Below are 27943 nucleotides of genomic sequence, written 5' to 3' on the forward strand. Positions count from 1 at the left end.
GAGTCTAAATCTCTGAGTCTAGAGGTTAGTTACAGATAGAAAGAATAAATCAAGCAATAAAGGATGCCTATAAAAAATGATTCTGCCTCTTAAATGAAGACACTTTAGAGTTCATCATAAACCTCTGACATATATTCAGTCACTCTGCCTGCCGTCACAGTCTGAAATATATTTCAAGGTGCCTGCATATTTTATGCTGTACCCTCTAATAAATACATGCACATTTTCAATGATGTTGCATCATACCTTGTGAACTGATGTGATTTGAAAGGGGAATCGGTGTCAATGCAATGGGAGTTCTTCAGGCAAAGGTGCTCAGTTAGATGTTAAAAGTGTTCCTCTGACTCACGCAGTATGTCAAAATGTCTGTACGATACCAAAGCGAGTGTTGGTTGCATAATCGTCTCTTTGAGGAAGCTTTCCTCTAGCTGGATGCCAGTTCTCTGTTTCTAAGTGAAGCAAAGCACATCTTTAGTGTCTGGCTTTCCTAGTCTAGGCTGTGGTAGGTTACAGCACTGGCTAACCTGCCAGTAGGACTGAACAATTCTCCAACATATGAAATGCTTTTTTTGGTTTTTGAATTTCCAGGATTAAAAAAACCTTGATATAAACAAAAGTAACAACTTTGGCTGTGCTTTTATTTAGAGTGGTGAATAACAAAATTAGCCTTCAAGAGCTAGTCTGAAATTTTGGCAGAGCCACTGAATATTTACTGAATGTAATGGTTCTCTTGCTTCCCAAATGGAGATTATGGCTCTCTTGAAAGAATGATTGCAAGGCTTTTGTAGGACTAATCCTTAAAATTGAACAGCCCTTAATTTTTAGTAGCTGTCAGGAATTAACGGTGTGGCATTGATTTATGGAGCTATCCAGGCCACTTTGGAAGAGCTTCCTTCTTTTCAGAGATAAGTATTCTGGGAAGCTGCTAGTATATGTGTTATCCATCAGGACCCGTCAGCCACTCTCCATATGTTTTGCTGCAGTCAGAAAATGCAAAATTCTTCTTAAAAGTGTTGTTTTCTACAGTTCAAGAAGTGCACTTTCTGAAAGAGAGATTAACAGTGAAGCAGAACAGGCAATAATTATTGTTAGTCAATATTTCCAAAAGTAACTTAAGGCATTTGAGCACCTTAAAGATTAATTTTTTATAATGCTTGATTTTTTGGAGTGTGATGGTCCAGGGGTCATGAGCTGGTCGTTTTAAAAAAGAATGTTGACAATTCTGGCATTTTCTACTTGGTAAAAAAAAAAAATAATTAAAAAAAAAAAAAAGAGGAGCCAAACTTAGAAAAAAAATAGCTGATGCTTTAAGTGCTTGTGGTCACTGTAAGAATGTGCAGACTTTGCAAATCTGACTCAACTACTTGAAAAATGATGAGATCTACTTTCAGTAAAAGACTAGAGGCATAGAGAAGAGACTGGGATGATCAGTTATCACATGAGAATAGTACAGTGTCTCCCTGTGGTGTGCCACTAAACTATTTGTCATAAAAGACCATGTAATATGGACTTCAAAACATGTCAGAATTGCCATGTTTTTTTAAAGACCTATGCATAACTAAAAATGCTATATGTAGTAAGGGAGAAGTGATGCCTTGCACTTGTTCTTTTACTGACTTATCTCTTTCCTTTTGGCATTGAAGTTACCACAGTACCAAAGTCTGAAGAGTTTTGTATATGTGAATTGGAGACTTTGGATTGTATACAAAATGTATAGACAGGTAGATTGGGCATTACTTTCCATCTGAATAATTACTGATTTATTCTGGATGGTTGAACAACTATTTTCTGTTCCAAACCTTAATATACACATGGAGACAGTGAGGCTGTTGTGTTTTTGAGGGTTATAACTTTGAGTGATTTATGGGTGATGCTAGATTTGACCATGTGTAAATTCCATTCTTCTGTGACATGTAAGGCTCTGATCGCTGGGGAGTTAATGAAGCTGCGTGTGGATGGGCAGCCAGCGAGCACACCATGTGGTGCTATTGAGCGAGTCACTCAGAAATACTCTGGCAGCTTTGCCTTTAGCACAGCTCAGCTTTTCCTGCTGTGCACTCTGTTAATATAAATATTCCTGAGCTGCTTTTATATGTACTCAGGCCATCAGCACGTGTATCTACTTTTTTCCTGAAACCTTACCATTTCTTATATTGAAATAAGAGAGTTTAGAGCTGTTTGAATTCTGTTTCTGTATTCACAGCACAGAGCACAGTGAGAGCGAGAGCGGCATGTCACAGTCGCAGGACAAGCTGCATTCCTCTCCCCAGGTGCATCCACCAGGTCCTTACCCTTTTGGAGTGGGATGCCAAAGGTGTCCCATTTCCACACCAAACCTTGTGACAGCCCTCAGTGCACAATGCAGAGCACTATAGAAATAACCACACTGGCTTTGGCACTGGAAGAGGGACAGCTCAGGTACCTGGCAACTTTGTGTGGGATGATTTAGCCTCCCACATTGCATGTTGCTTCATGTAGAAACGTTCTCAGTGTCATGCCTGTTCTGTGGGTGTAACTGAGCTCAAGGGCTGGTGTTCCTGTTCTTCAACAGTAAGTGTGCACAGCACAAATGTGACAGGCCCCACTAGTAGCTCTGACAACTCCAGCAGTAGAAAGGACTGGTAAATTCACCTCAGAAATGCTCACAGTCTCATTTGCCAAACCTAGTGCCTATAGTGTAGCCTAGTTCACTCTCTCAATAGAAAGCAAATAGAAAAATCATTTTCGCAGTGCCCAGCAATGTTTATCTTCCAGGTTGGCTGGCCTGCAGTGACATTAGTGTCCCCAGAGCTTCTGAACTTAATCATTTCCAGTTGCTGCTTGCCTGCTTGAAGCGGTCCTAGTCCACTCTCCAGTGTGTTCTTCCTGCCAGTCACTATGGGAACAGCAATCAAAGCTCATATTTATGGCTCTGTAGATGTCCAAGGTCACAGAGCACAGGTCTAGTGGGAACAATTAAAACAGGCCTGTCCAGTTATATCTCTTTAAGCTCTCCCCACATTATCCCTCTAACTAGAGCAGTAAAGTTAAAGCAGCATGACTGTCAGGATGTGACTGCTTTATAAAAGATATCCTTTAGAGGAGATAGTCTGTATACTGTCATCTGTAGAAGCATAGTAGGAGTGTAGTCAGCATCGCTGGATAAAACCTGCCCCCAGATTTGACTCCACATCCCTGCTGCCAGAGCTGTGCCCTGCCAGACCCGGCCGTGCCCCACAGCCCCTGGCAGCATTCCCGCTGGAGGAGCTCGGCTGGCTGAGGGAAGGCAGGTCCGACCTCGTCCACCACCAATGCTGCTGGGATGGAGTTTGAACTCTTTTGAAGTGGTGATGTTTATACTGGTTTGGAGGGTTTTGTGGTTTCAGTGGTTTTGCCCTGGGTACTCCATTACTGTCATCAGCTATAAACAAAACATTGCAAATGTTTGTTTTTAGGGTAACAGAAAATGTTGTTTATACCTTGCTCTATAGCAGTATACAGGAAAAAAGAGGACTGTGGGAGTCATGGGAGTAAGATGGAGGGAAGAACTGCAGTGAACCTAATATCTGAGGGACAGAAAAGTAATTCTTTGGCAATTTCCAAGTTTTATAAGAGGCAGCTGTCTCTCTCCCCCCTCCTGTTTAAGCCCAAGTCAGGTTCTATTAAGAGAGCTGTGTGATGGGACTCATGATCCCATTGTCCGTGTTTTATTGAGTCCAGGGATGAAATAAGTTCCTTCCCTTGAGCATGCCCTTATTGTGGTATGTTACGTAAGAATGAAAATTGTTTAGGCCAGAAGATCCAGCAGTAGATAGCAGATATTACATGAAGATAAGATACAGTTATCTCCTTCACATGCAATGAGCACAGAAAGATGCAACACTGGAATTGTAAAAACAAGCCAGCAGGCATGTAAACTTCTTTACAAATCTCCAGTCTTTTTTAATGGTCCTGTTACTTTAAATATGTTCCCTTCCAATTCACAGCTAATTGAGTTTGGGTAACCAGAGCATGTTTGGCTAATATTTTCTTACATAAGATTAGTTCCTAAGTGCTGTAGATGAAACGAGTTCTTACTGTGCATAATGCTGTGTAGACAGTGAAAGAGAAAGTCCTTGCACCTAACTGTGTCCCAAGCAAACAAGAAAAGATGAAAAGAGACCAGGCAAGGTATGCTGAAATGACCTCTGTGGTGGCGTGCAGCAGTGCAGGGCTTGAGGCAGGAGAAAACCCAGGTTGACTCCAAGGCCATTGCCTCTCTACCACTTCTAAATTGCTTTGAAAAACAAACATTCACTGCCATGATAAACTGGGATGTTGGAATGTTGCATGGACATGAGAATATGGTTTAGAACAGCCGCTCAAGAAACACCAAAGTTTCCATTTTGAAGCTTTGGGCTCGCAGTGTTGAACACTTCCCCAGCATGTTGATGTATGGCCATGGGTTGGGAGTTGTCGGTTTTTCACCTTCCTAAATCGCAGCCAAGTCTTGGTAAATGTTTGGATCCTACTTGAAAAGTTGCATTTTGACACCTGGGCAACCTTGAAGTCTGATCATGAAAAATGAAAGGAAACATTGGAAAAATCTATGTCATTAATGTTGAGAACACTCCTTACCCACCTTGGAAAGGGGAATAGGAGGTAACCAGCTTCAAGTGCTTCCTCCCTGCTGAGGAAATTTCTCTGAAGGAAATTTTCTACTGTACTTCTCTGGTACAGATATGTAGACTCTCTGAGTTCTATATGGCAGGCTTGATATTCAGTGTCAAAACAAGTGATCTGTTAGCTTGACTCATTCCAGTGTTTTATCCCAGCAGTGACTCTGGGTAACGTTAGCAAGTGGGTAGCAGTACTGGTTTGGACTGGAAGGCTCCTCAGTGTGGCGCGTGGATGCTCCTTCTGAACATGGCTCCTCAGCATGGTGCGTGGATGTGACACAAATGTCCTCATTTCCTTGGGGCCACAAAGTGAGGACTGTATTCACTGTTCTGAAACTGGAATTAACCACTCCTGGCTGCTCGGACATGGGAGTGTTACAAGGAATGCTGAATTTTGGTGGTGCTAAGGGTGTGACAGGCCAGCCTTGGCACATAGCACTTCTCTGTCTATGGGGAGCAGGTGACATTTGGAAACCTGATACAGTGGCAGCTTCAAATGGTAGAAATCAAGACATCTCTCACACCTTTTGCTTCAAAGAATGGAAACACACCAGCATTTTAAAGAGAAGGGAAGAAACATACCTTAACTCCTGCCCTGCCTGGCTCGGTGGTGGCTTTGGTTACTGACACAGATGAAGACTAGAGTAGCAATTTTCACCAGGAAGGTTTTAACAGTGGTGGCCAACCACAGAAAATTGTCCATATTCCATGTGCACTGGAGGAACCTAACAGAGTCAAGTTCTTGCCTGTTTTATTTTCTCTCCTGTTACCAAGCAGACAATCAATATCTAGTGTTAATGTGACTGCTGAGAGATACCAAGAGGGTGCAGGCAATTCAGAAAAAGCAAGGAATTCCAGGAAAAAAATTATACATTGCAGCTTTGATTGTTGTTGGTTTCAAAGACCGTAAAATAACCACATTTTTTTTTTCTCTTGCAGCGTTTCTTCATTATTATTATTTTGTTTGGCCATGCAAAGGAAGAATTAAGGTTTATTTTAAGGTCCAGTTTTTCTTCTCATGTTATGTTCCTAAGGTAACTCTATTGGCTTCCTTTAAAGGCAGTACTTGGGAAGTCAGTGTGGTTACCTCTGTGTACCTGGAGGCATTCCCACCACATGAGACCATCTGGTGAAGTTCTTGTGGAGGTAATGGCTCAGGGCCATGCTATGCAGCAGAGGTGGCAGTCTGCTACAGGAAAGTTTACAGATGAGTTGGCCATCTCATTAGGAGAAATCAGCATCAAAGAGTTCTGTATCACTTTGCTGTGTTGGGCAGAATTACTCCTCCTGGGCTGTGCTGAGCCATCCCCACTGCTGCTATACTGCCGTAAACACAGGGAGCGCTGAATGCACTCGCACATGGTCACAAGAGCAGTTCATCACAGGGCTGGAAATTGAATTCCAGTACTTCAACCACAAACCCAGTCCTCCTACCTGCCTGCCTCTCTTTTCAAAATCAAAATAAAATAGAGTAAAATGAAATTAAATTCCCAGCTAAAAACCTGTTTGAGGAAATGGTTATGCCACTGAGTGGTATGGAAGCTTTTCTGACATCAGTTCACTTTTTTTAATCCATTTTATTTCACCTCCATTTGACCTCTTCCACTAGCAACTGTAATTGTCTCTTTGTTATCTGCTAAAAAGTCATATAAGGGAGGTTATTACAGTCAAAACGCAGACTTGCCCAAGGAAAGATGGAAGGACCCTCATGGAAGTCAAGAAATTTTGAACATTTTCTCATTTTGCTGTGGGTGACGCAAGGAGCTGGAGAACAGATTTCTGTATCTTAGGTCAAAAACCTACAGTATAGATGCCAGCGACAGCACAGTGGCACATATCAAATAGTGTAAGCAGAGCCAAGAGAAGGGATCACAGCTTCTTGAGACAAGCACCTGTGAGCGGCAGTGCTTCATAGCTCCCATTTCCCACCAGTTCCAGGTGGAGCAGGACAGGGGTGTTGCTGCCCTATGTAGAGGTGAGTTCATGCCAATGTGGTCATCTCCCAGCACACAGTGAATTGCCACCACCAGGCTCAGTCTCTCTTTTAGTTAAGAAAAATATAATCTATCATATCTCTCTTGAAAGACTGCCAAACTTTACCTTAAATGCATGTTTTACTCAGTAGTGATTATATGCAAAAGATAAACAGAAAACAGTTTCATTTTTATTTGAAGATAAATTGATGATAAGAATTTGCAAAACATTGTATTCCCAGAATTAAAGTAGTCCCTTTGGAGACATCTCTATACTCTCTTTTTCAGCAAGTAGGATTTTTTTTGGTTTCCCAAGCTCTTTCTCTCTCTGCTCCATTCCTCCCTCCACCCACCCACACAAGCTCTTTATTTTCTTCTTTGCACCATTTCCCAACCTATTTTCCTTTGCATATTTGAAAGCAAGAAATTAGTTGGAAATCTCAAATAGCTTTAAGATTTTCAGTTCTAGGCTATCAGAGAGCTCTGAGACTAACTTCTTCAAATACTCCCCATCCCTCCCGTTGGCCTGCCAAATGCCTCAGTGCCAAAATGGCAGTGGCTCAGAGCCAGTCACATGGAGGAGCACTGGGCCCCTCTCTGTTCTCAGCAGTCTTGCCTGTTCCTTGGCTTTGTCTTGGCGTTCCTCCAGAGACGATGTGTTCGTTTTCCACTTATTTATATTCTCTATTGCACATTGTAAGTTGTACACAAGAGAATTTTTCAAATTGTCAAAATAGGTTATGAAGCAGTGCTATAAAGGAGGGATGCAGAGGAATCTTACATCAGTGGATACTTATTAAAAATTGTCTGTCTTGTTAAAAGGCAGGTTTCAGTTCAGCTAGGTTTGATACCGGAATAAGCAACTGACTTCCAGGCTGGTTTATGCCAGAAATCAGACTAGACACTGGTTATCACCCTATTCAGTGGCCTAGACAGCTTCTTTTGTCATCCCTTCTTGCTATCTCGGCTTTAGCTTTAGTAATAAGTGTGGGAAAAGTTAGGTCAAATTTAGTGATTGCCAGTGGTTTTGACCCTGTAAAAGGGTTTTCTCACAGGAGGCAATTCCTACATCTCTGCCCATGCTCATAGTTGCTTGTACAAGGAAATGTGTGCACATTTGTGATTAAGTGAGGCTGCTTTGTGTCTGCCAGGCAGGGAATTGCAGCTGGAAATAGGAATTGTGCCTCTAATCGGGGAGGAAGGCTGTGGACGAGTGGTCTGGAGAGTGAAACACCTCCTTAAGTCTGAGCAGGAGTACATCACATTCGAAAAGAGGATGGTGCAGTATTGTTGCATAATTATGGGCTGGATTTGAGGAGTTTAGATCATGTCTGAGGCCTTACGCATGCAGACATACAACCGTATTGCTGGTGTAAATAGCGATTGTGAAAGAGGCCACAACTTTGGCATGTGCATCCCTTTGGATTTACAATTTATGCATATTTACCATTTTGTGAAATATACTGGGGACAGCAAATGGTACATCTTCTGCATAAAAATGAAAAGTAACTGAAAACCTGTTATATGCTCTATATAGCTCTGATCAGAGGGGGAAAACTGACTACAGATTTGTGGCTGACAAGCTTCAGAAAAGGTTCAACAGAGTGTGAAAATTGACATTTAGCAAATAGCAATTCAGCCTTCATTTTTTGTGAAGTTGCTTGAAATAAACTGCAGGTCTTAAACAAAATGTTTGGTCAGTTGTTATATTGGATGTTGCTTGTCTCATTACTGCAGTTAATTAAAAGGGGGGACAAAAAGTAAAAGCCAGAGTCAATAAGTTTGTTAATAAAGATTTAATTCGGTGGAATCATTATAAATTGACTGTACAATGAATGGATATGCCACAGGAGTATGAGTGTCTGAAGGTCTATAAATGGGTTTTCAGAAATAGCCATCAGGTTGTAGCCAATTTGTCATGCTAAATAAGCTCTTCAAATCCACTTAGGCAAGTCTGTACATGTTTCCAGAGGATATCACCACCAAGTATACGATGCATACAGACACACCTTTTTTCCCAGCAGGTTTTATATTCTACCATTTCAAATCCTTTTTAGTTTTGTTATCTCTATATTTCTTGTTGTAAGTGATTTACTATTAAGTCCAGTCTTTTTTTAGAAGGAATAGAATAAATCATTAGAGAAGAGAAAAAGTAAATCACCACTGCAGAAATCGCTGTAGGCTGAACCTGTGTGCTATCCACGTGAGATTTTAATCTACCTGACCTTTTTCCTTTATGTCTGACCAAATGGCAGGTAAAAATCCCATGACAGATAGACTTCAAAAAGAATTTAAAAATGGAAATCTAGATCAACATTTCTTTGCAAAGCAGTTCTGATGTAGAAGACTGCATGCAAACGACTGATGATAATGACCTCAATATTTGCATAGCAATGCACCCCTGCCAGTAATCCTCTCGTTTGAGTACGTTGGGTTATCACAAGAAAGTGATTTCTCTGTCAGTGAAGACATGCTGGTCTGCTCAGCAGGATTATTTAACACCCTGAAAAAGAGAAGAATAAGATAAAATTTTTTATGATGCAGTCTTCTTCCAAAGTAGAGCAGAAGAGCAAACCATGAAAGTGGTGAAGAGTTGGCCCAAATTGATCCGGTGGTCAACCACTGACTGCACGTGAGAGTCACCCCAAAGTAGAGCACTGTATAATATCTACGTTAACAAATACTTTATGGATTGATCTAGCGAGTTTTGGCTGACTCAAGTACCATCTTTCCATAGGGTTTTATAATTTTAGGCCAACTCAGGTGGCAGTTGTCCTCCTGCCACCATCTAGAAGCCAGCATGAACTTCAGGAAAAAACCCATTTAAGCCTCAGCTATTACCTCTAGCCTACAGTATAGCTGTCCCTCTCCCCGCTCCAGTGGCTCAGGGTTGCTATGAAATTTGGTGGCCCCACAGGGGTATTTTGTGATATGTTCATCTCCTCTGTGTTCCTGATGGCAGCACTTTGTTAGACATTACGTAGCAAGTGGTGTCAGTGGCCCCGTTGAAGAGCTGCAACGCTTTGTTTCTATTTCTTTCTTTCCTCCCTGTCTTGGTGACAGTATGTCAAGATAATACCCAATCTTAGCAGCCTCTTCTGTAATTCTGGTTGAAAGGGTTTCTTCCAATTTATGACTTTTAATTAGAAGCTTTCAACCTGTAATTAGAAACTTACACCAGCCCAACCTTTGTTTCTGAAAAATGCATTTGTGCTTTAGGCAATTATGGTAACATAAAAAGTAATTATTTTTCTCCATGTGTGAAATGAGCGTGCTTATTAATGCACCCAACAGGCGGAGGATTTTATTTTGTTTCGATTTGTTTTCTTTTATTGCAATAAATTACATAACAAGGTATATCAGACAAGCGAAAAAAAAAAAAAAAAAAAGGTGGTGGTTTAGGTAGTAGATGAGGCATATCTAACTATCAAGCCTGTTCCTTTGCCATGCTGGGAGTGCAGAGAAGCTGCGGTCAGTGGGAGCAGAGGCATGGCCTTGCTGCAGCTCCAAGCCCTCTGGTTAGTACTGCCATGAAGGAATTTCCAGGCCATTATTTGACCAGTTTTGGCCCAGGCTATGTAACTTGTGACAAGAGACACTTGCTGGTGAGTTTTTTGTAATAAAAATAATTATTGGCTCTTAAGTTCCAGCTAGAGGCATCAGCAGCAGTGCCGTGGTTTGGTTAGAGCTCAGCCTGCTCTGTGATTATGTCACTTACTGTCCCACTTCTGACCATGCCAGGAGAGGGGACATCTGTCCTTTGATTTTCCTCCAGCCAGAGCTGACTCTCTGCTCCTGTATTTCATAGTGTCTCATACGGCTGGCTCCTGGCAGAGATTTTGTTAACATAGAGGGCTATCCTCTACGGGCTGATTCTTCTCATTCCCACCTACAATTCCTATGGTTTTATTAATCAAGCCCGTGCTCTCAGCTGATAACATCTCTGCCAAGTGGTGTACAGTGGCCCAGGATGCAGCCCCCAACCACTCAGCATCTTCTTCTGGCCACAGCCAGGCGCCATTACGTGGATGTTTCCTACCACATGGCACACTAATGAGTATGGATGTTCCAGTTTATCAATTAAGGCTGAAAGATTGAGCACCGCAGGACAGAGGTAATCCTGCAGGCAGCTCTCCGCTCCGGTCTGTCAGGCACAGTAGGGATTCGGAGCAAGACCAATCTGCTCACAACCCACTGGGTGAGGAGAGTGAAGTTGCAGTCATCTCTACACTTAAAATAGAAATAATTCATTTTGTATCCCTGAATCCCTTCCCTGGCCACTTAAACACATCATCTTCTTAAACCACATCTGTATTTACCACACATCATTTTCAACTATCTCCCAATTTCTATGATAATTTCCTTCCTTGATTTATAAGCAACAGAATTTTTTAATTATCCAGATGATTTTAATTTTCTCAGCCGCACCTCCACTTCGTTAAACATTAATCTCATACTTTTTTCTTTGGTAATCTCTACCCTTCACCACTATTCCAGTTCACAATGAAACTAGATCTCAATAGTATTACACAGTATGTTTTTCTCCCTAGATTAATTTGATATCTTCTATTTGATCTCTGTTTTTCTCTTCTAAATACTGTATTTGGCTTCTTGTAAACCACTCCAGATATTACTTTAAAAGTCAAAAAATAACCCCAAACCCTAAAACATTTAGGACATCTTTGCATAATTACATCTCCTTCAGTAATTCCCATGCTGTAGTATGGTAGGTAATCACAAAGAATTTACAATTGTATTTTGACTCGTCCATGTTTTTCTAGTTTTACTGCTTTTAATGCTGTGAATAAGCCTCAGCTAGTGCAAAGGGTACTGAACTACTACAGCAGGGGATTTGCAGTGTGATGGGAGGAACTGCATGCTTGAACTTTTCCTCTTGCTGAGGAATGACATTTTTTTCAGAGGAAAATGAAAGCTGGTTCTCACCTGCTTAGTGCTTCAAGCTGGTACCGTACCTACAACCTCCTCTGGTTCCTCATTTGTCTACACCCACTCAGATCTTCTTTGAATATTAGCTGAACATCTTCCTAATGCTGGCTTTGACCTGCTTTGTAATGGTTTCAAACCGCTTCTGTTACTCAATTAGCCCTTCTCCCAGAGCTGTAGTCTCTGAAGAGATATTAACATATTTCCATTATATGGTCAGGACAGTGTTGGTTTAGCATGGACTCTGTTTAGGAAAAGTTCACAAAACACAATACCTGTAGCTCAAACTAGGTGAAAAACATATAAACTAGTTTGTTTGGTGCTCAGCTGAAGTTAGGAAAAGCAGCAGCAGATTTATTACACTTCTTGTGATTAAGCACTTCTTTTTGTATTACAGCTGTAAGAACTCTATTTTTAAAAAAAAAAAAAAAAAAAAATTGTAAAATGAGATTTAAGGCATTAGCTTGACATTGAATTAGCAGGGAGACATGGTCAGGACTTGCTCGATGCAGTGCACCAGGAGGGAAGGATGGCGCAAGCACACAGGTACCCACAAACACACACATGCACACCCACTCGTGCCTTCATCCCTCAGGGACTGCAGTACTCACAGAGTCCGAGCAGGACTATTCATGCACCGTGTTCACTATGTTCCCTATCACAGGAAATACTAAAGCTTGTGAACAATGTTAAGCACAAGGGTAATTCGTATTATTTTCCCAATTCCTTTTTCTCTTTCTCTTGACTCAGCTTTGTACAAAATCTCTTTAGCATCTGTGTTGCCCAAATACAGAGAAGCAGCGTTGTTACACCCCTTGCCATTTGAACCAGACTTATGTCTAGCTCAATTAGAAAACTATAATTTCCAATAAAGCATCGTTAGACCTCTGCTCCTGTCAGGTCTCTGACAGATTTAACTGGATTTTCCTTAGCACTTAACCATGGTTTGTGGATGATAGCTGAAAGAATTTTCATTCATTGTCTGCTAGATCATATTAGGAATTACGTGAGGCTTTGGAACACCAGCCATAAAAGTCTGTTTCAGAGTATGGCTGCACTGGAATTGTCACTTACCAGATTTGCAGCATAAACACTGGAAACTGCATGGTGATGCACACTCTCAAACTAAACAGTATTTACAGTGATAGGCAAGATTTACAATTGGATGACATGATAATAATATATCCTTGTTTACTTCTTATTAATGTTCCTAAAGAAAATACCCTGGAAACCTTCCATAAGCAAGATTTATTTCTGTTGATTGAGACTGTAATCAGATGTCCCTATTCAAACAGCAATTGATGTGCTTCATTAAAATGTAATTGAAAATAAGATTTATGTCAGTGCTAGGCAATAAATAACAGGGATACATATTTTCTTATTAGTGATGATTTCTTCTGTAAGTTCTCAGAGTACTTGCTGCTTTTGTACTGCACCATGTATGTCATATTTTGTCAAAATCATGGTATCTTGGAAAAAGATATTGTGCATTTTCCCTTTTGATTTTAACCGCTCACTCTGATGTACCAAGGCCAGCTTCCTTTTCTTCTCTTTCCTGTTTTATATTAGGCTCACTGTTGTTGCCATATCTCAGCTTATTTTGTTATCATGAAATGGCAGTACCTTCCAGTAGGAAGGAAATCTAGTGACAAAGGATAGAGCTCGGGGCAGAGCCTTCTGCTCTTTGAGAGATGACAAGACTTTGTTTGAACTTATAATCAGTTGAGGTTTTCACCCTGTGAGTCCAGACCCAACCTATTGTTCCTACTCCCAAACTTTTTCTGTTCCAATACAAGCAAAGGTAAGACAAATTTTTAAAAAAAAAAAGTTTAAAAGCATTCTAGAAATAGAAACTAAGTGTGGTTTCTTTGCAATTCGGTAAAAGACAATTAACTTCCAGTTAACAGGGAGAAAAGTATTGTGTTTTCTTCTATGAATACATATATATAAGATAACACGCAAATAATGGAGTCAGAAGTGTAAGTCACTGCAAATGGGTGATCCTATTGATTTCATTGAAACAAGGGAGTTAAAACTGAAAACAAATTTTAGCCTGAGATACTAGTTCATTACCGGCAAATTGATGGAGCTCTACATTTACTTGCTAGCATAATTTACCAATTGTATGAGATGTAAGCAGGCACAGTGGTAACATTGGCAAATTTTATGCTCAATGTGAAATCTTATAGCTGGTCAGATGGATACCATAAGAAATAATTAGAGTCATTAGAAATAATGGGCTACAGCTGCAGTAATACATGCTCTATTCTCAGTCCAGAGGTTTCTAAGCAAAATTAAATTAGCTCATGTTACCACACTGCTGCATCATATGCTACTCACCTCCTGAGAGTAAACTTCTCTTTCCATTTTCCATACTGCAAGCAAAGTTTGTGTCCCACACAGAAAAATCCCCTACTGGGGACAAGAAATTCTGAAGCTTGAGGTCATTCCTTGTAAAAAAAAAAAGTAATAAAAAAATTAAAAAGTGGCAGCAATAGGTCCCCAGCTCACATTAACTGCTTTCACACATTGAGGATCATCCCTCTACTGTGCTGCAGCCTTTGGTACCAGCCACAAATTGCAAGTCCTGTTTGTATCAGTGGTGGACCCAGGCGAATATTTTTCCCCCTGAACTATTCACATTAAACTTTACTTTTTTTAAGGAAATTATGTCCACTTTATTGGAAGCACATCAACAGCCCCTAGCTGCTGGTGGTACTGCCTTCGCATCTGTAATATCCTTTCTTCTCCCCAGATTCAAAAGGCTGTTCATAATAGTAAGGCAAACGATGCGTTATCCTGGAGGGGGTGAGGAGAGGGACAAGAAGGAAATATAATCCATGGTACTGGAGTGATTAATGTGACTGTTTATGATGAAGGAAATGAAAACTAGAAATCTGGGTAAGTAATGATCTTTCCAAGAGAACGACTTTCACTGAAACCACAATACAAACTCATATGCTGACCTCCTTTAAATTATTGCTGAAGTTTTCAGAGCAAAGCAGGGATGGCACTGAAAACTTTACTCCCTTGTTGTTTCCCAGGAGCACAGAATTTCCAGCGATAGCAGGAGAGGGGTTCACTGTGAGATGCTGTCACCTCTCTTTAAAATGTGAGATCCTTCGGTGATAGGTTTGAGTGAAAGGGCTTAAGAGGCACATTTAGCACTGTCCATTAAGCATGGTGAGCTGGAGAAAGTCTTCCCCTGCATACATCATCGCACACATTGATATGCAGGCTGAGTGTGCTCAGTGGGAGGAACAAGACTAACAGTATTTTTGATGAAGGTAAGAGCCTAATATTGCAGCTTTGGAAAGTTCAGTTATCCATCTGCCAGCCTATCCATCTTTGGCTATAGTACTTACCTGGCCTCAGTTATTACAGTATGTAACTGCTTCACAACCACTAATATATTTATCTTTTCATCCTCCCTGTGGAGTTGGGAAGTGCTATTACTTCTGTTGCAGAACTAAGAACTGAGATTAAGGGTCAGATTTGTTATGGCATTTAGGTGCTCAATGGGATTTTCAAAAGTACGTAACACCCATTGTAATAAGTGGAACCTGGGTACTTTGATAGTTCTGAAAATCCTGTTACTTGTGTCTTTTCTTTTAAAATTTTGGACTTACATGACACCCTGGGATCTGTAAAAGAGGATTTACCACACCCGTGTTGTGGGTAGTCTCCTGGACAGGAGACTCTCTTCATGCACCTACTAGGAGACTGTAGGTGGGACAGGAGCAATTTTATGGCAGTAGCTTATATCAGTCCTGAATTCAGCTTTGTGGATAGCAGTGAATTTACCCTCCTTGCCCAGCATTGTGAGAGAGGTCAGAATCTGGTCCTGGAAATATTGCAGCAAAAATAAGCAGCACCCATGGTCAATAAAAAGGGCTTATGTGCCAATTGCTGGGATGGAAAATTCAAGAGCAGGAGCAAATAATGAAACAATCTATATTCATGCAGCCACCTTTCCAGCCTACTGCTGTAAGTACGGGCTTACACCTAACTGAGAGATGTGAATCCCACTGAAAGCTCCAGAGTATCACACTGGAAAACAAATGTTGATTTTGAACTAATTATCTCTTCATCGCTAAATCATTTTCTTTCATTATTAGTCTCCAAATTGGTTCTGCTCTGGAAGACAGGATTAGGTTTAAAAGCAGAGTGTCTCTTAAACACTTGCTTCAAATGAAAGTATTCGGTAAACATTACTCAAACCCCCTAGAGCATAAACTCCTCAACTGCTTTCTCTGGCTTTGCATAGATTTTTCAGCTCCTGGTTTAAAGACAGGTGTCTAAGGGATTCATTCAGGATACCAGAAAATAATCAAATTAAATCCCTTACAATCACATGCCCCTCAAACGCCAAGGAAAATTTTGTTAAGACCTTTCTGTCCTCATTTACAGTAGCATAAATTGGGACAAAAGTCCCATGCAAACAGATGGAGTTACACCAACGTTGAACATGTAAGAAAGAAGAGTCAGACTTCAAACCCACGGCACAAGTACAAAACCATGTGGGCTGCAAGTCCAAGTTTCTCATCATTGTAAGAGCTACACTTTGCTATTATAGTACTTACACTCATTTCCATAGTTTTAAGGTTCTAAAAAAAAAAAACCCTAGGCTCCAAAATGATACTTTTAACATTAAAAGGATGGGTTTTGGTTTATTCAGCATGTTAGCAAGATTGGAGCTGTCTGAACTAGTGATTTAGGATGACAGAGTGGGGGGGTCAACTTTAAAAACCACACGTGGCGCTGCAGGGAGCGGGGTGGGTTACGGAGCAGCAGCAAAGCTCCAGCATTGTGTGCTTGTCCCACATTACACCTTTGTGCCTCCATGAGGCAAGAAGCTCTGCAGGGATTAGGATGTGTCTAAAATTGCATGGTTTTTCATCAGTGTTTGTAAGATGCTGTTATCCTGCCTGTAGGTTTTCATTGGATGGAAGAGGGAGAACAACTCAGTTACTTTGTTAGATATGAAAAGAGAATAAAACTTTGGGAGAACATTATCTACTAGACTCCCAGGTACTTGGTAGCTTATTCAAAGCATGAATTTAGCTCAGTTTGATGTTATGGGGACCTGTGTGCACAGGGGAAGATACACAAGGGGAAGGTCCCTCGTGATTTCCCAGATCTCCACAGTCTCCAGTAAAGCACTGATGTGAAACTGGGAGGCTGCTCCAGTACAGGGCAGGAATTGAGAGCTGCTGCTGCTGCAAATGAGTGTATTTGCACTGTGGTGTCCGAACACTGTTTTGCACTTACAAAGTTTATTTCTCAGTCGGCAGAAGAGCTACAAGATTAACAGATGAACAAATATATTGAGACAGCCAAGACATCAAAGCAATTGAAGAGTCACTAAGATGTCGGAGAGCTGAAGAGTCACCTGGCCATGGTTCTTAGGAATTATTTTATCCTCAGATTAGCTCAGCTGTCTTGGGGTTTGGACACCTTCTCTGGTGAATTTAGCTACAGTGACTTAAGACATGACTGGCCCCAGCTCTCTGCTTGTCCTCTGGAAGATGCTGCCTGTGGAGCAGAGACAGCAGGAGGGAATGTGTGCCTGCATCCCAGCCACTGCAGCTCAGATCCTGGGGGCTTAGTGCGAGCAGAGGGTCCTTAGACACCCACCTGTGAGCTACACCACCAAGGATGAGAGTGTACTGTACCCCTGCAGAAATCTCCAGGGAAAATGTGAATCAGACAGCGTGTTAAGCCACACAAATGAAAGCCACCAGAGTGCATGTGCCAGAGCCCTACGGCTGTGCACTGTGACTATTTTTACCATAAAGAAATTCTAACAGATATTGGAAAGGCAGTTATTGCAATGGGAAGGTCAGAGGGAATCATATCCCAGGTAGCACTATTTAATGGCAATCACTCTTTGCAAGCTTTTTCTCCTCCGTGCAATCTGCAGTTCAATCAGGGGAAAAAAAAAAGTGAGTAGTAGCATTCATAACCTTAGGGTCCTTGTAAAGGAACCAGCCGAGGGGTGATACCAGTGGAGGGATCAGAAGAATGTTTATGTAAGATGTAGCTTCCCTGCAGAGAGCAAACAAAAAGCAGCTCAGAAAGATTGTGCAGAGGCTGCTAACCATGAGACCATGCTCATTCCTTGGGCTGCGTATGCCTCAGTTCTTCCCTGAAATTTAGATTTAGTTGAGTCAGCCAGGAAATTATGGATGAGTTTGAGGTCTTGAGGGAAAGGTGTTCAAAAAGCAGCAATATGAACACACCAACAAGAGGGAAAGTCATAACTTGAAAAGTGCTGTACAGAGGGAGCTGTGCCTTTGCTTTATTGAACTGTTGGCTGCAATAAATACAGCTGAATTCCCTCAGTCTCCCATAATGTTGTCTCAGTACCAGCAGGAGTCTATTTAAGAATACACTTACTTGCACAAATGATTATATATGAAGAGCAGAGAAACAGCTGAAGTGCCACTGCAGTAATGCAAGCAAATCCTAAAAGCTGCCCGAGTAAGCTCAGTGTTTGTGTGCTACTCTGTGCTTTGGTTTTGTCAGTGCTGCCTGCCCAAAGCATTTGAAGCAGAGGAGCTTCTGTTCCAGTCAGCCTGCCTGCTTCACCTGGGGAGATCATAGTCTAGATTTTGTGATGGTACAGTAAATAAATGGTGATAAAATCAACTAAGAGGATATTCCTAAAGAGGGAGAGCAGTTTTTTGTCATCATCTTCAATACAGAAAGTAATAAGAGACTGTATTATAAAGAAGAGAAGAGACAAGTATAATACAAGACCTATGAATGGATAATCAGCAAGGAAGACTGAACCTTGTGCTTCTACATCTTACAGCATTAACCCCAATTGCCTGAACTAAAAGGTTTGGTTGTTGCTGGCAGTGCTGTCACAGGGTTGTCAGATACCTGTGTGGTGTATCCACAGTTAGGAGGGGCCAAAGCACTGCAGAGGGGTCATGGCTGTGAGCAGTGTGGTGTGACCACAGGACTGGAGACCAAGAATTCTGGGGTCTTCAGCCTGCTTGTTTTTATTGATTTCCTTATGTCCTTCAACCCTTCCAAACCTCACATTATAGGGAATCAGGAGAACTAATTTGTTCCTGCTTGAACAGTGGTTTGAGGAAGAAAAGTGCTTGCACTCTCTGTATAGGTACCCTGCTTTGCTAATATCCCCTATTAGCACTGATTAGTTAGAAATCTGTACTTGCATATGGACAAGTTGATCGTGGGGGAAGCTTTATTGCAGCTTGTATCTTGACCCAGCATAGCAAAGTTGGTATGAAATGTTAGATTGGATTTGTGATGTGTTTTACCACATTGTGCATGAATTCTTTCCAGTGACTAAACCAGGCGTGAATCTGAACATCAGTAGGTCCTAAGGTGCCATGCAGTGGGCAGTCAGGCTGTGCAAGATGACAGCCTGAGATGGAGCATGAATATTCAACCCACCACGCTCTGTAACTCCCCTTTCTGTTACAGACTGGAGTCACCTACGCGCGCACTGGTGATGGAGGCTCCAAAAGGCATCGAGATCAACGCCGAGGCCGGCAGCTTGAAAGCCACGTGCAGGACAGAGCTCAGGCTGGAATCCAAAGATGGAGAGGTAAGCAAAGGACGTCAAGCCCTGCAGCAAAAACAAACCAAGCCACAGATCTCCTGCAGATTTGTAGTCTTCTGAGCCACTGAGCCACTGCATTTGAAACACTGGTGTGAAGACATCGGTGCAGCAGGCACTTCCTAGCTTAGTTTCTGCTAGCAGTGATTGAACATATCATATGCAAACGAGCCTCACTCTGTGACAGAGGCTGATTCATTATTTTTAAAGTGCTTGGATAATAGCATCTGTTGTTCAAGCAGATTTATGTGGCTGTAAAATACACAGTGCTACTAAATTCTTTGTTTCCTTGTCACTTTTAAACAAGATTTACTTGGCCAACATAATTAAACCTTTTATCATACATTTTTCTATAAGAAGAGCTTAATTCACCATTATTGATCTGAAAAGCTTTAGTAGCTGATGTTTTCATTTTGGAATGAAAGGGAACATTAGGAGACACAGGTTATTGCAATGGGGAAACTTCCAAAGAGGAAGAGAGAATAACTAAAACTGGTAACATAGAACAAAAGTAAAATAGGTGTTGTTAAGCCTTTTCTGGTGTCTCAAAAATACATGGGCACGTGGTTCTCATCCCCTCCTCCTGCCACAATGTTGGAAGACACCAAAGGATGTGGCCGAGGAACTCCCACTGGGGAACCCACCGAGAGCCTCGGCAGGAGGAGCTTCCCATTGAACACAAACCTCCCGGCAACAGGGCTCCAACATAAGCTGACGTTTTCCTATCTTAGTGTCAGGTGTAATAAATAGAAGGAGATTTTTATTGCAATTCTTGTTATTTCTAAACATTTGCATTTTAAGACATTCCAAACCCAGACTACGGTATTAACAAAAAACTCTCAAAAATACAAAAAACCCTACCTAGTACACTACAATTGAAATCCAAGGCATTTCACTGCTGCAAGCAGTTGCCTTAATGTTTTTAAAACTAAGTTGGTTTTAAAATGTGTATATTGACCTGTGTCTTTCAGGAGATTAGATGGTTGGATACTAAAACTGGAGACTCTTACTGTAATTGCAAGATAAGAACAAATACTGTCAGTCACCCTGTAATATTCTGGTGTGCAGGTTGTCTTATTGTGCTCTTCTCAGTGATGTTAGAGCACTCCCCTGTAGCTGCTATGTGTCTAAAAGCTGCCACATGTTCACTTTTATGTTCTGTTTTATAAGGAGAAATTCACGTCTGTTACAGCATTCAAGTTATTTTTAATACACATAAAAGTGTTACAGGTATACATAAAATATACATAAAAGTCAGTGTTGTGAGTCTGCAAGTGTAACTGGCAATGGGATCACAGTGCCAGAAGTCCCTGTGGAGGAGCAGAGCCGTGTGGAAGTGAACCATACATGCTCCCCACCTGGCAGTGGGGTACCTCTGGTTGGGTTAACCCAAATGCAGAGGTGCCTGGGGAAGCTACGAGCCAAGAAACCACAGTGGGTAGATTAGCAGAAACAAACTGGAGATCACAGGTGACTCATGGTAAAAGCACGTAATATGCTCACCCAGATTTGTATCACTTTCCCATCTTAATACATGTGCCTACTCGGTTTTTGTAGTAGCTGAATTGTCTGAAGGAAGCTTCTTTAAACACAGGATCAAAAAATAACAGCTCTCCACTAATTCTCTCTCTCTTTCTTTCTCCCCACCGCCGACTTCAGATAACGTTGAATTCTGCAAAAATCAAACTACCTAATTTGCCTCAAGGATCTTCCTCTTCTACAGGGTCCAGGCAAAAAATCTACGAGCTCTGTGTGTGTCCCAATGGGAGGTTATTTCTGTCTCAGGCAGGCACTAGCTCGACCTGCCAGATAAATACGAGCGTCTGCCTTTGAGAGACAGTTTGCAGAGGGGCATCGCAGGCAGCACAAAAGCCAGTTCTGGTGTCACAGATTGCAGCTGCCAACTATTTTTACTAGAACACAGAAAGCCTATCAAAGACTTTTTTTGTGTGTGCGCGCGCGTGTGTGTGAATATATATATAAAAATATATATATAAAAAATATATATATCCTCTGTGTAAAATGATGTTTCAGTACAAAGAATCCCAGGGTGACCCTGTTACATTTGTGTAGCATTTCTCCTTCCCACACCAAAATTTACTGGTACAATCTGCTGAATTGGACTTGATGCTCCCCTGGACCCTTCTGTATTTATATAGTCTAATGATCACCCCTCGTTTTTGATCATGTTCTCAGAGCAATAGGATTGCTGGCTGGGCAAGACCTTGGAACTGATGTAGGCCCACCAACATACAAAGGGAAGCAAAGCATCTCTGATTATTTTTGCACCATTAAATCAGTGTCATGAAAAGAAAAAAAAAAAACAAAGAAACAAAAAAAACCCCAACTGTTCACCTAGAGTGATCCAAGATACCTGAGGTTAAATTACAGTCTTTAATTTTGACCTGAAGCCTGGATCTCTATTGGGAAATATGGATTGAGCTTGGCCAGTAGAAAAGTCCAGATCTTCTTGCCAGAATAATCATGTATTTTTGTCTGAAGGGGTTTGAGACTTGCCTGTGCATGACCAAGGATGCCTTGTGCTATTTGGGTGTGATGCATCAGCTCTGACCCTAACCTAAAGTCATTGCTGTGCTAAAAAAAAACTGGTGTTGCATTTAGTTCTTGGAAGGATAAAAATTGTGAAAGTTGGACTAAGTGAAAAAATCCTGAATTTCCTTCATTAACAGTTGTCCTGGATCACCCTACACACTCTCCATTAGCACCTTTAATTTTGAAAATATTTGTTGTGAAGGTATGAAGATTTAAGATTTGGACATTGCTTATCAATACCTGTAGAAACAGAGAAAATCACCTGTTCTACCCATAGAAACAGAGAAATTCATACAAATTAGGTGTGTAATGTAGATGCTATGCCAGAATTTTTGTTGCTTTTTTCAGAGTATACAGTCCAAGGTCACTTAGATTTGGTGGAGACTGCAAATATCAGAGATGCTGACAATGAAACACACTTTTTTGAGAGTTTGTAAAGGTTGTGACAAAGCCAGATTATTAGAAAGCAAGGGCTTTGGATGCTGGTTCCTCTAGAATTTGAGCCCAAACTTTTCATGGTTGCATTTTTCCTTATTTTAAAGCCTAGAAGTCACTTATGGGCAGGATAAAACATGAAATCTGATCTGGTAACATTACTTCTGCTGTTCAAGATTTGAAAAAGAATGAGAAGAGCCCAGATCATTGAATTCTGACCCATAATTGCACCCACATGCATGTAAAAATCCTTGAAAAACAAATATACTAATTACTGCAAAAGTATCCGAGTTGCAGTAAATCTCATGAGGACAGCAAGGTTTCTAAGCCACTGAGATGCTTTTGAAAATATTACCTCATGCAAATACGACAGATCTGTGCCCATCCCCAGTGATATCTAAGCAAAGCTGGTATTCTTCAAGCAATCTTCAAGAAAAAATGTAGCTGACAGAAATCTTTAGAAATAATTTAGCCCATTCCTTTCTTACAGATTTCCATGTATTTTCTTGTGGTCTGGAGAGTACCAGGGTTTGATTTTTTTCTTTTAAATGAACAAATCTGGCTTAATCCAAAAGTGACTGGACTCAGAGGAAAGATTTCTATGGAGTTTAGATTAGATGTGTTGCTGCCTAAGAAAGCAGCACTCCCATAAAATTTATTTCTGAAAGAGGATTGAATGATCTGCTTTTATTTCAGTAATGCTTTCTGATAAATTAATGAATTCAAACTATGTTAATTAATTATTCCTGTAATTATTATGTCTTGAGTCAACGTTTGAATGCAAAGGGTCACCCAGGATAACAATTGTATTGGGACACAGGACTATACCATCTCTGTTCAAAGAGGGGATTTGTGCCTATGCCTTAAGTCAATGCACTCAGCAAGGAGAAGCACATCATATTTATCTTGTTATTAAAACTAGTTTATTTGGGGGGGGGGGGGGGGGGGATGACACGGGACAGGAGGGTGTCTTGGGAACTGGTTGTGCAACTTAAAACAGATATTAATGAAATGCGTTAAGACTGTAGGGGCACCTAGAGTGATACAGACTTTTTTTTAACCATGTTAAATATAGCAAAATACTGTGTATGTTACCTCTGGGACCCCAACTGAAGTCCCATTCATAGTCCTACATTTACTGTAGAATGTTTTTCTCTGTTTCATTTAATACCAATCACAAACCTTATCGCAATCACGGCCCAATTCATAAACAAATCCCATGTGAGCGGTTGTGAAGACACGTGCTGCAGGAAGAGTACCCTGTACAGAAAACGAGTCACATTAACTTTCCCATCACTGAGAGTTTGACGCTGGTGAGACAGGCAGGGCTGAATGCAGGGACTCACCCAGGAACGATGCTGCATGCTGATGTCCATGCTCCGCTCCCAAGAGTCTGGTGGCTCAGTCCTCATTCCCATGCACCCTCTGGCTGCTCTGCTGAGGATTTCCATCCCAACAAATTAATTTTGAGTGGCTGGTCTTCTCAGCTGGGCTATTGGATGAGGTTAACACCTTCTTGTATCATGAAGGCCATGAAACTGCTTAAGGACATTCAGCCATTTATTTTGATATGAATTTCTGTGGGGGAGCTGTTAGGCAACACATCTGTGCCGTCACTGCAGACGCTTCTCTGAGGTGAACAAAAGGTACCTACGCAAAGGAGTTCTAGTGGCTTCAATATATATTTTCTATCTTAAAAAGCATAAAATTATACATTGTGTTGAAAGGCAAGGAATTGTTCCCAGAAAGATTGAACCCCTATAGAGGCTTGTAAATCATCTGAGCCCCACTTGAGTTTCAAGACAGCGGTTTAGATAATGCTGCCTGTGCTTGTATTGGCCACATGATTAGTCCCCTGCTGTTCAGTGAGCAGCAAACCAGATCAAACAGGACTGGGTGTCCAGGATCCTCGGGGAAAAAAACAGGCGTTTTGTTTAAAAAGCAGCATGCAAACAGATCTAACTATCTTGTACTTCACAGTTTGTTGTTGGGCGCTGTTGTGGAGTGACTGACTCACCTGTTGGATGAGGCAAATTCATGAGAGTCCCGTTTCCTCCTGCCTTGCCTAGATATCCCTCACAGTTGCTGTACCTGTATGGCCTGGTTTTCCCTGAGTCCATTTAAATTAGAGCCTTCCTGGCTGGAATTTCATCAGTCAATGATGCTGTCAATAACATGCCAAAAATGAACAAGGGTTTGTGTATTTTGGGCCTGCAGTTTAGTTCAATTGAGCATTTTCTGTTTGGGGAGATGCTCTTTATCTCAAACGGAGTTTAATTTTACCTCCCAACACTAAGGCAAGGCTGGGGTGAATTTGTTTCTACTGAGCTCAATGGAAGAGATGCCAACGACTTTGTGGCCTGAGCTGGACAGGAGCTGGGTAGGTGACAACTCATGCACTGTGTGCAGGTCTGCACTGCAGCTGTGAGCACCAAAACCCCATTGAAATGCTAATCCAGGGACTGTGATACTAATGTCGGTATACCTTAAGCAACCATGAATACTGCAGAATTCATAAATGTGTTTATGTATTGTAACTGTTAACTTTACAGGGCTTCGGGACCTTGTTAAATTTGCTTTAAATGTGACACTTTAGTAAGCAGTCAGGAAAATGACTGTCAGTGCTCACCTGTACAGCAGTACCTTATCCATATGTAGTGTGTGACCTATCTGCTGTCATAGGTGAGTTAGGATGTTTTTTCTAAAGCAAAAAGGCTTTGCCAGTAGCAAAAGCAGAGATCCTAATACTGACTATACAACTGTATCCATTCTCCAAGTTTCTTTGTGGTTTTTTTTTTTTGGTTGGGTTTTTTCTTTTACACTCTTTGAAGTATATTACCCAGCAGTTCATGAAATAGATAGCTTAAGAGTACAAAGAAATGTTAACACTAAAGGAAGTCATCAAAAGGGGAAGCCATTAACTACCAAACTATGTATAAGGCCTCTCCTACCTATACTTTTTTAGAAAACTAAGTATGTGCAAGAGTGATTTGTATTTGGTTATCTCAGTTATGTGCTGTCAAACAGCTATATTTTATGAGGGTTTTTTTTTCTCCTTTATTCATAAATATCACATTGCCCAAACAAAAAAATGTAAGGTATAAACCTAAAAATACCATCTGCAGTATACAGTATAGTAAAATGATGTCTAAATAAAAAAAAAATGCCCTAGAAATTGCTCCAAGGTTAAAGAGAGATTCCTGTGGAACTTGTGAAGATGTCGGGTTAGTTCACATCTTACCTAGTTTGCAAATACAAATGTTCTTAAAGGAAATTAGATTTTGTTGTCCTAAGATGCACACACACACACATATATATATACACATGCTCACAAACACTTTTTTACAACAAAAGCCAATTTTCTTTATATTTGTTGTTATGGCTTTAAGTTTCACATTGCAAAAGAGAGTGAGACAAAGACCAAAGACTTAAAGAAATTCATCCCTTCTCTTGTTGCCCTCACACCCGAAATGCATTAACTTCAGTGGTGTGTTTTTGAACTGGGCAGGAAAAATAAAGGTTTATTGTAAAGCTGCATTTGAGAGCGTAAAGTGGCAGGAAGACTCAACTTTGTTAATGGGGAGAAAAGGAAATAATGTGAAAAATTTTTAAATGTCTGCAGAGGGCAAGGATACCTGAAACTTGAAATGTGAAGAAATAGCCCAGAATGCTGAAAGACCATCCTGGGCCGAAAGTATAAATAAGCTAAGGAAATGCTACTGGCTGTTCTCTTACCTGCACTCAAGCATTAGCAGATCAGGAACTCTGGTAGCTGCTCAGTGAAGAAGAGTAAGTATGCCATAATGATTTCATTTTAAAAGTGCATACAGTTTAAAAAAAAAAAAAAAAAGAGTTAGAGGCTGTGCTCTTTTTTCTTTTTTTTTTATGGCTGACATTTTAAATTTTGAAATGTCATCATCCAGAATTCACCCCAGCAAGCGCAGGGCACGTTCCTGCAAAGCTTTGCCAAGCACTGGATTGGTGATTTTGGAATGTGAAAATACCACCCTTTTTACTGCCACTGTTGTTGAGGAATGCAATCCTGGCAATATTTCCATTTTCCCCATTTTAACGTTTTTCCTCTGTTCTGAAATTGCTGTGTAATGTTTGTGTATCTGGTGTCCTGCCACACACAGGGTTGCATGCAGGTGGCCAGCAGCCTCCGAATCCCCATCATGTCACTTCTCAGTCTCGCATACCCCCAAAAACCAAAACCTGCATGTAGCAGTGGCACTAAGGTGAAATTGGGGACTTTTAGGTAAATTCTGCATGGCAATTGCTGTGTTTTCACAGCTGATGTAGCCGAGTTTACGGCTGTGAGTAGAGCAGGGTTAAACACTGACGTGGCGCTGATGAGATTATTCAAGCAAGAGTGGAGTGAATTAAACAAGGCAGGTAGGAGGGAAAGGGAAGAAATGGTGAGACGCATCACCCTAATTACAGTAACGCAGCAAACTTCTCTGTCTGTTTACACTATTATACTTTTTAAATTAATAACATCCATTTTACTAAATATGGTAGCAGTTATGCTTGATCTTTCATGGCACATAGTGGAATTACTGTCACTGAACCCACTTACAGCTTGGGCTGATCAGGATTGCTAGGGTGTTGTTTCTGTCCACAATAACCACAGTGTCTTGGGGCTGGGATGGAAATTATAGTGAATAGCTTGTATTTAGAAAGCTTTTAAGTCTGCTGTGGTTGAGAAGCCCATGGTTATGCACATACAGCCCTGAGGCTTTATCATTTCAGATTCTCTTGTCCTGCCACTTGAATTGTATTGTGCCCTTGTGAAAAGAGACACACTTTCTTTATATACTAAAAGATGGAAATTTAAAGCTGCAGGATTTTTATCTGAAGCGAAGAAGAAAATATAATCAAAGTGCACCACCAAGATTTTTCATCCAAGTCACTGTAAACTAGAGGTGTGAGTCCCTTAAAAATTAATTTGCTACAACTGTAATTCCTGCAGGAAAGTTAGCACTGGTGCCACTCCGGGGAAATGTCTCACCTTATTACAGCTCAAAGCCACGCGGTGGCTGGGACCTTCTGCCACCACTCAGTAGTGACGAGCTTCCTGTTCAGAGGAAGCCAGATTTCTGTTGAGGCAACTCATCTCCATGGATTAAGCTTTTGTAGCTTTTAACCAGTATTAAAAAATAGGAAGGCTATGTCCACAGTGAAGCGATATGTAATTGTATATTTGTCTCACATTTAGTGGGTTGAATCTTTCTGCTAGCAAGAGAAAATATCAGAAGGAGAAGCTTGTGCAAAAGTGTTGCGTTTACATTGTGCCCTACTACCAAATGCTTCAGATAAAAACATACAGTCTCAGTTAAACAGTCTTTTCTTCTAAGATTAAAAAGGACTTTTTGGAGCCTTTCATCAGGTCCTACCCAAATGGAAAGTCTCACCATTTCTAACGTATCTGCCATTATAGGAATAGGCCCATTGCAAAGCATAGGTCATGTGCATCTTTGCATGTAACAGGAATTTTAAATTGCATTGTACTCTCACATTTTTGCCGCATTCAAAAGGTTTAACTGCCGATAGGAGATAAAGTGTTCCGAAGCCTGCTACTGCTAAATGTATTATCACTTTCTAAAGCAATGTAGTTTCTTTGGTCTTTTAAAAATTTCCTCATAATGGAGTTCTTGAAACATCTTGAGGCAGGCTCACACTGGAGAGCAAAAGAATAATTATTTGTGGGTGGTTCTATTTTTATCAAAGGCTGGATTGTAGTTGAAAAAATGTTGCTGTTAAGAGTTTCTCCCACACTTACTTAGCTGCAAACACCACCACCC

The 27943-nt window shown here is 40.9% G+C and overlaps 1 protein-coding gene across 6 annotated transcripts in view; it reads left to right on the forward strand.

Moving 5' to 3' along the window:
- Positions 1-21154, forward strand: part of SGCD (sarcoglycan delta) — a 399682-nt gene extending 378528 nt beyond the window's left edge. For all 6 annotated transcript variants that reach the window (XM_074838563.1, XM_074838562.1, XM_074838560.1 and 3 more), the window contains 2 exons: positions 19016-19139; positions 20811-21154. In XM_074838563.1, the coding sequence (XP_074694664.1) occupies positions 19016-19139; positions 20811-20984 (298 nt within the window). In that variant the 3' untranslated portion in view covers positions 20985-21154. The remainder of the gene's footprint in view (positions 1-19015; positions 19140-20810) is intronic.
- The last annotated feature ends 6789 nt before the right edge of the window (positions 21155-27943 follow it).

This window comes from Strix aluco, chromosome 13 (assembly GCF_031877795.1).
Source record: "Strix aluco isolate bStrAlu1 chromosome 13, bStrAlu1.hap1, whole genome shotgun sequence".
Taxonomy (NCBI): domain Eukaryota; kingdom Metazoa; phylum Chordata; class Aves; order Strigiformes; family Strigidae; genus Strix; species Strix aluco.